We start from the raw sequence: 9,567 nt of genomic DNA on the forward strand, positions 1-9,567 counted from the left end.
TTACCTACCCTACAGGTACCTATAATTTTTCTGGACTTCCCCTTTTTTGTTTTTGTTCCTTTATAATATAGCTCTTTACAAAATCATAAGTCCACATCAAATTTTTAAATTTCAGTATTTTTGAATGAATAAATAATTGTAAGCCTTTTAGAATATTAAAATATTTATCACTTTTTAAAATTTTTATTTTTGCCATGAACAATATTGTTTAAACTTATTCACATAATTAAGTTACATTATGTATTGATAATGATCGTTGCTTCCAATTAATACATTTCGTAAACAGAAACAATATTTATAGTTATCAGGTACTTCTGATGAATTATACTATTTGTGACAGATATAGATTTAGATTTATATAAATTAAATAAAAATTTAAAAATAAATTTCAAAAACAATTTGCAATTCTAATTGTTAGTACTGTCTGTAGAACTGAGAGATGAGTAATTAAAAGAATCCTAAGAACTAATACGTTTAAATAGAAATATAATAAATATTTAACTCAGCTTAAGAAGTTTCAAACTTATATTATTTATTAATTAAAATTATAGGTGAAACATATTTATAGATTCCTTAATACTTAGCATTTTTATTTAAAATTAATTACAAAACTGATATCCAAAAATATTTAATTAATTGCATTCTATTTTTGTTCATCTTTTAATTCCTAGCTTTCTATACACAGTGGCAGTGATTTCAATGTACAATTTATTAAATACATATATTAAAATGATAAACACCACAAAATAAAATATAAATATTTGAATTTTCAGGTATAACAAATGCTATTATTGCATGGAAACATTTCACCAGACAGTTGTTATTAATTTTTAATAATCATGATCAAAGTTGATGACTGAATTCTTAGGAATGTCAATATATAACAACACTCTTGTCAAAATCACATCCAGCGGTTATTCAGGATCCTCTCGTTCTACTGTAGATTCTCTACGACCACCTCTGGGTTCTCTTCGAAGTTCTCGAATGACAATTGACCTACTTGAACCGATTGGTTCAACCTCTGAGTCTTCATCGTCGCTCGAATGTCCGTCGTAAAGCGTTCGTCTACGTTTCTTTTTTCTTGCGCTCGGTGTTTGCGGCCTGGGTCGCACTCTTCCGTTTCCGGTATCATTGGAATCGCTCATCACGCTGTGCCTTCTGTTGGTACGAGTCGTAGATGATCTAAAATTCCTTTGTCCCGATGGTAGTTCACTTCCACTGTTACCGATCGAGCTGTTCCTTTCTCTTCTGATTCTTTCTTGTCGTCGTTCTTCTCTTCGAAGCAAGTCATCCTCACTGTGAATTCTTTTCTTTGGTCTCCTGGATCTTCGTTGCTTCACCCTTATATTATCAGCTGAACTCATCATACGTATCGTTGATGTATCTACCGAGATTTCATCCAAATTATCCAAAGAACGTGCCAGTCTTGGCATCTGCACTGCTTCCTCGTAACTAGGTGGTCCTATTAATTCTAATGGATGGATTCTTGGCTCTGGAGCACGCTCAACCCGTTCTTCTTCTTGTACAATTTGATGGATTCTGTTTGAAAAGTATTTGTTTTAGTAAATTTTAATATGAACTAGAATAAAAAATATTTGGATAAATCACAATAATATAAAAAAGTAATGAAATATGAAATATTTAGTATCTTTTTACTTTTTAATAAAAATCATTCATTAGAATCATTGAATTTGGATCAATAGAGTTAATTGAAATTAATAGATCTAGAAAAAAATATTTCATTAATTCATAAAAATTTTGTAAAATTTCGAATACATACACAAGTAATTTGAAATTGTTGTTTGGATTCAAAAATTGAAAAATTTCAAAAATTATTTTAAACAAAGTTTGAGTTATAATTTTAATTAGCTTAGTGTTATGCTATAAAGATAAAGTAGATTTCTGTATTATTCATTGTTAATAATCATCCAAATTGTAGGTATTTATTATCATTAAAATTAGGGCATTTTTTCTAGAATAAATGAAAAGTATTCTTATCATTGTTCTAAATGGAGAAAAATCATTAGAATTGTTTGATGCTCTTAAAATGTTGCATACTTTTTTTGACAGAAAGTCATAATAAAAATCATCTACCATTCAAGAGATTTATTAAAAAATTCTTCTTAAATTAAAATATATTTTTTTTACCTTCTTCGTCTTAATAATCTCAATGTTTCCAATTGCTGTCTTTGTTCCATGGCTCTTCTTTTAACTCTCATTATGTGTCTAATGGACACAAAACTACCCAACAAAACGATGACCGTAAGACCAGAGACCACTATAAATCCCCATGTTCTGTCAACGTTGTGATACAAAGGGGAACTCCAATCATCGAAACAAGCACTTTTCCAAGTATAACCAGACACGTTTGCTGGACTCTGACAGATTAAACTCGTTTCTGATGTTTTAGCAGGTGATTCCGTTAAGAAACTGTACATAATAAATAATTCCTTGCAATCGCAACGCCATGGATTATCCTCCAATTTAATGCTATCTAAATTTGGATTGTTTTGAAACATATCTGGGTCTAGTGCTCCTGTTAAACGATTCCCTAAAAATTAAACGAACATTTTATAATTAAAAATGACTCATTATTAAATTTAAATAGTTAAGTATAACATCTATTTACAGAAGTCATCTAACATTAAATAATTTCAAAAGTATTTTTACTGCCGATAGGTGCCATTTCATTTCTGAGACTGATAGATAAGAAGAATTTTAAAGTTCAATATTTTGAAAAAATAATAATAATAAAAAATAAAGGTACAATAAGTAATTTGGCCATACTATTGAAAGGGTTAAGCCTTTGATAAACAATATTTCGACAGAATAATAAAGATCAAACCTGATAACTCAATTCTTATAAGCTGAGGCAACTGAAGAAAAGTGTCATTGTCCACTTCCATTATCCTATTTCCATGTAATCCTAGATTCTTCAAGGTTGTGGATTTCAATGTAGATGGTATCCTCTCTAATCTGTTATCACTCAAATTGATACTTCTTATTTTTGGCATATTCGATAAAAAATTATCAACAAGCTTAACGATGCCATTCGATGACGCGTCCAACGACGTTACAGACGACGTAAAATTTGGCAATTCGTATAAGTTATTAAAAGATAAATTGAGCGATTTCAATTCTACATTTTCGTGAAACGTCAGTGGATGAATCATTTCGATGCTGTTTGCTGACAAATCTAGTACTTGCAGCTTCACTAGACCATCGAAAGTACTCGTATTCAGACTTGCGATACCGTTCGAATTTAGATATAAAAATCCAAGTTCTCTGTTTTTAGCGAAAATTCGACCGGGTAACATGCAAATCCTGTTACGGGATAATCGGGCGTGGGTCAAAAACGGCAATCCGTGAAGTCCGGGTCTGTCTAAATTGCATCCTGAAACGTCGAGTTTCTTTAGCTTTGTATGCTGTAGCGTTGAGTGTCTGAAAATATCGATTTTATTTATTAACGTAAATGTCATATGCAATTTTGTACACTAACAATTTTTTTTTAATTTTATTAATTTTATTAATTATTAATTGTATTAATTTCAGTTGGAACACCCACAGATATGGATCATAATTGACTTAGCTCCACCCTTTGAGGGTTAAATTACAACATTCCTTTTCGAATGTATGGTAATTTATAAATTGTTTGAGAGCTTTTGAATACCTAAGAGTAGTAAACAATAATGTAATAAATACTAACAATAAGTTGCAAATTATTTTAAGTAGTGAATATTTACAAATTTGCAATTCAAAATATTAGAATTACCAAGAGTAGATTTTTTCTTAATTCCGTGATTCATTCGTTTTCATTGTAATTAAATGTGTGCTATGACAAGATTATTATTTTTAATATTTAGAAAAGGAAAATGATTTCTATTTGGAGTTTCAATTGCTTGCCTCATACTGTAAACTAATGTAGGATTATTGGCCAGTTTTAATTCTTCAAGTTCCGGGAACCCTTCGAATGTATCCGGCCTCAAGTAATTCAGATGACAGTCAGATGCATCAAGCCATCGTAATTTTGGATTCCATGGATTTTGAATGAGTTTCAAAGGATTTCCAGTTAGGCTTAACGTACTCAGCTCTGGTAAACCGTCTAATGATGTATTACTAAGTTCTCTTATTCCTGTTGAATGAAGATAATGAAATTAATATTTTTTATTTATAATAAATCTTTTCCTTTGAATTTCAAGGATGAACTGAATTGCATAAGCAAGGCATATCCTTTATTACTAGGATTAAGAATTTGGATAAGTATAAAGATGCTACTTAACATTTAACTACCATAATTTAAACATAACATGTAGAATGTAATAAGTAATACTGTTTTATAATTTGATGTTTCAGGTATTGATTAAAGTATTTCTTACAACTTTTCTGTCAACAAGAGAAACATTAAGTAATATAAATTAATGCTTGTTTTTGGATGGAAAAAGTATAATTAAATCTGTACTTAAGGATTAAGATGTTAAAGAAATGTATTTTTGCTATAGGGATAGCAGCTACTGTTGAAAATTTTAAGAAAATACTAGGATAATAAATATTTTAATGTGATAAATAAGCGAAAGGAGTAAGAAACACCTATAAATTATGAAAATATTAATTTTAGTAAAATATTATCATCATACCACACTGACTAGCGTCTAAAGCTTCAAGGCTACTACTTCTAAGACCTTCCAAACTAGACAATGGATTTTTCGACAAATATGCCACCATTAAAGATGGTAATTGTTCTATAGAACTAATATCAAGAATCCTGTGTATTTCATTGCCACTTAAATCCAATCTCCGTAAATTTCTTAAGGAACTCAAATCATCAGGTAACGAACTTAATTTATTCCTTGCTAAATTTAAATATTGCAACTCTGTCAGTCGATTAACGTCACTGCTGACATTCGTCAACAAATTATTTGATAAGTTTAACTGCTCCACCTAAAAAAAAAAATAAGAAAGATGATTTATTTAACAAAATAACAAACAAATGAATATAAAATTAATATCATGAAATGTCTAATTCTTGGAGATCGAAAATATATTATTTCCATGATAGTACAATACTTTTCTATTATCAACAAAACATGTACAAACAAATAATTAATTCCGCTTTTTCGATATCGTGTGCTGGGTCATTAACACTTATTAAACTTTGCAGCACAGGGGGACCGATTCTTTCCTTTTTCACTTATAATATTATAAATATTTATTTTTAATATATATAATACTAAATAAGTGATGATAATAATACAGAAGAAGAAACGCAACTTTCTCAATTAATATATAAAATGATAATAATTATTCTAAAATTGCTCATTACACAAAATTACACATTGTTGAGGAGTACTAAATAAATATAACATTGTCTAAGATATCTGTTATACGTTTCATTTTTTTCGTAATACCGGTTCATTTATACAGGTGATTCATTCCTAGCTACGTTTTCAACGAGCAACGTGATAAAGCAGAGACAATGTTAGCTCTAAGAACGTTCAAACTTGTGAAAATTACTATTATCAGACGGTAATCATTAATGGGTCCTATAGAATACATTTACTAACCACGTCACTGATATTTTCAGGAAACACTTCCAAGCCTTGCCTCGAACACACTATACTCCTTGGTAATTGGCTGAGGTAACACAAGCATCTTGTAGGACAATTATTTTGGCATAATGCAATGGAGATGATTCCCAAGTATAAAGTCAAGAATGATAGCGAACCACGAAGCGTGATAACCCGGTATTTCATGATCTTAAATGTCGTACGTGATTGCGTTGAATTCCACAGAAATCACATTTTTACCACGCAGAGAGATGAGTATCAATCTCAACAGAACCACTGTGTACTTTTTTTAATACATTTTTGTTTATTCATTTTGTGTGCTTTTTTATAGGGAAGACAATTTGTAGAAAAATATGGTACTCGTGGATCGATGAGTGGCTCAACAGTACACCGAACCGTCCTGAAAACTACTGAGTACTTATCTTTGATAAGTAACGTGGGATATGCCGTATGATATCTCTGCAAGATAAGTCGAGCGTACGATGAGGTGAGGGTATTATTCTCTGCGATAGATGAAAAAAACTGAATAAACCTGCCGAGAATTGTACCTGTGGCCGAGAAACTGGCACCACCATTTGTATTCAGGTGTTTCATTTCATGAAATATCTGAGAAAATACAACAAGGATAAAATTAGAAATCTTTAGAGCTGATATGTTTTATGAAATCTATTTAAATTTGTTTTACGAAAGTAAAAATTATTAATTTTATTTTTAATAAAGTTTCTATATTTTCAGTTGCTCCGTAAGTTTATAGAAAATGTGAAAAGGCATAAACAACTTTTTGCAGCGCTGCATTGAGGGGAGGTCTAAGAAGGTTCCAAACCAAGGCCCCACTTTCCTGGGAGTTTTGTGGTAAACCATCCCCTTATTATGTCAAATAGTATTGAATTAAGTTTTTTTATTATTTCTTTACAATTATGTGTTATTTAATTTTATTTGGAAATAATTTCAATTTTTGAATTAAGTTTATCTTCCAAGGGGGCCTTGGAAAGTTTGTTAGCCCGAGGCCTCAGAAATCTTAATCCAATCCTGACTTTTTGTATACATTTTATGTTTTATAGCATGAATATGATATCTTAAATAATTCATTCTATACTCTTTTATTATTTATAAATTCTAAAGTAAGATATAATATTTGTAATTCTTTTTTTAATCTTTTATTTATTTGAAGAAATCATTTGCAACATGTAGGGAAAATACAGTTTTCCATGCGAAATGCTGGCGACTAAAATTTGAATGGTGCAGTCCAGTGGAAAATATAAGACATTAGATAAGTACGTGAAGTATCCGAAAAGCCGATATTGAGGCGGCCATCTCCTCGTTTTAAGTCGCTCTTGGCTGACCCATGCGGATATTTCCCCTTTCCCCCATTACTATCGTTGTATTACAACCTTTTTTATCGTCTTCTAAATCCACCAGGTCGCTGTCGAAGCTCTCCCATAGGATGGAACATTTATTGTAAACCAGAATTATATTTACGATTCTTAAAACCTCGATATTAATGAATACTATAAAATAGTTACATGATCTATATAATTTTTATATTATGAATCTGTTATCAAGGAGTTCAAGTTATTCATTAACAGGTTTTATAAATTAGGTTTGACCAAAAGGAGCTTACGTTGCACGCAAATGTACACTGTACTACATATAAGTAATGGTGTAATTAAAATTTTTTTCGGGGGTAGGCCAGGTCTCTTAGAAATTAAAAAATTGTTAAGTATCAAAATTTGAGAATCTTAGAATAGTGAGGGAGCCTCTTTACATTTATGGGGAACCCAAGTCCACTCTACGTCAATGCATATGAGTTAATCAAAACGACGGTTTATCAATATTTTCTCATAAGTGTGATGTGGAAATTGATAAGAACTCCTCCCTTCCTGAGAATAGATTTAAAAAAGCCTTATCCGCGCAGGACTGTGTCTCTCTCTCTTTTTTACACGTCCGGTTGGGCCAATGGGGATGATAGGTCACACCCTCGGGAGGGTGCGAGCGGTTTAGCTAGCGCCGGCGCTTAGCCAACGGCTTATCCAGTAGGGACAAGGACGCGTTGCTTCTACCTGTTGATATTAAACCAACCCCTTCGACGAGATTTTGTAAATTCGATGTTCCGTAACAAATGCATGGTCACGCCCTGTACTCACAGTTCTTATCGCATCAAGTTCACTTAATTCTATTAAATTCAAGACAGATTTTTATTAGTTATAGAATTACTAAGAAACAGAATTTAAATATCTGGTTTTCGAGCGAACGGTATCGAGCTACTGGTTATTCAAAGGTTTCTCCGTGGGTTTAATTACAACTCTGTATCGATTTTCCATTGTTGATTTTAAGTCGTAGTCAGTGGGTAATGTAGAGAGTTGTTATGATTAAAAGTCAATCGTGTTATATATTTTGTGGAATAAAAGGTTACAGCGGTTTTAGGAATAAAATAATATTTAACAACGAACTGAAGGGTAATTTGCGTAAATTGTTCACTTTTAATGGAATTGAAAAATTCTTAGTTTGTGGTTATTAATTTATTAGTCTGATGAAAAATGATCTTATGTTTATTTATATTAACTTAATTTGGTCTTTATTGCCACAGAATAAATAAACGTAGAAAATGAGAAAATGAATTATGAATAAGTAATATTTATTAAAAATACAAATATTATCTAATGAAACTTTCAACAATTTTTACATGACAATCAAAGTTTTAATAAATATATAGAACTTGAACTACTCTTAACGAAAATCCTATTTACTCCAATGACACTCAACTATACGATAATTGTACCTCCAAATGGACACGTACTTTAATACCGTAAAACCATCAAAATCATTCTCATAAAGATATTGTCTATCGAAGGAGGAACATTCATCGTATAAACTCGCTATTGAGGCCAGCTGTACTAAATAGCTCGAGTAACAGATATAATGCTTCCACTATCTGCAGAAGGTAGACTCCCGTTGTTGGACGTCTACCCATGTACATCTCTCTCGCTCTGTATATATATTTTTAACGCCTTCATTTCCGGCCACGCTGGGATACCGGAAATAGCGGGACGATACCTCGCGGTGTTTCAGGTATTGATCAGTTCGAGGACTCGGTACCACCCACCCTTTGGAGGGTGGGGGTGCAGACTGGAAGCTTCGACCCCTGCACCTACCCCCTCCATTTTACCTTCACCGACGAGTATCGGCGCCGCTCGTGACGCCCCCATCCGCCTCCCATCCCTAACCCACCCCTTCATCCCCCTTACGACCCGGCTACCGAGCCATCGAAGACGAATCTTTAGATATCTCCGTCGTCTCCGCTCGAATCTTCGGGTTACGCTCCAGTAGGCTGTTCGGAAATAAAACGAGGACGAGTTTGCAATCGGTGTCGCTTGTACGCTTCTTCCGTCTTCCTTTAAGAAAACGTTCCAGGATTTGCCAGAGATATTTCGTTGGCTACTTAATTAGATATTTGCTTTCTGCATATCAAATGATGATTTGGTAGCAGTAAAAGTCTGGCATGATTTCATGACATAAAAGTATAGTGAAATGATACCTGGATAGTATTAGTTTGAAGGTTGAAATTTAATGAAAATGATCATGCAAATGTTTCATGAATATTTGTAACACAAAATGGTTTGTTTTTAGTTATAACAAGTAATAGATTGCGTGTAGTGAAATTATAATCTATTTCCAGAGGGGATCCTGACATGATTTCATGACATAAAAGTTTCACAAAAATGCGCAAACAATATTAATATTCTTAATAGAACATGAGTAATTATAACAAGTAATATATTAAAATGAAATTCATATTTTGTTCCTTTATAAACTACAAATCTATCATATAACTATGTTGCTCATTATCTCATAATTAACATAAGCAATTTATCACAAACTTCTTACAGTTCTATAAACCAGCACTTCCTTTCATAAAATCACATAAAACGTTAATCTTTTTAGAAGGAACTTTCGTAAGTTACTTCATCATCATCACTTGTATTAGAAACGGAACGAGATGTTT

At 32.0% G+C, this 9,567-nt stretch overlaps 1 protein-coding gene across 1 annotated transcript; it reads right to left on the reverse strand.

Moving 5' to 3' along the window:
- Positions 1–557: 557 nt before the first annotated feature.
- LOC117606852 (uncharacterized) lies at positions 558–5,990 on the reverse strand. The gene is made up of 6 exons (XM_034329815.2): positions 5,562–5,990; positions 4,635–4,938; positions 3,904–4,132; positions 2,846–3,441; positions 2,149–2,551; positions 558–1,539 (listed from the first exon to the last, which is right to left on the reverse strand). Exons 1-6 carry the CDS (start codon positions 5,748–5,750, stop codon positions 915–917), a joined length of 2,346 nt encoding a protein of 781 aa, XP_034185706.2. The 5' UTR covers positions 5,751–5,990; the 3' UTR covers positions 558–914.
- Positions 5,991–9,567: the final 3,577 nt, after the last annotated feature.

Source organism: Osmia lignaria, chromosome 2 (assembly GCF_051020975.1).
Source record: "Osmia lignaria lignaria isolate PbOS001 chromosome 2, iyOsmLign1, whole genome shotgun sequence".
In the NCBI taxonomy this organism is placed as follows: domain Eukaryota; kingdom Metazoa; phylum Arthropoda; class Insecta; order Hymenoptera; family Megachilidae; genus Osmia; species Osmia lignaria.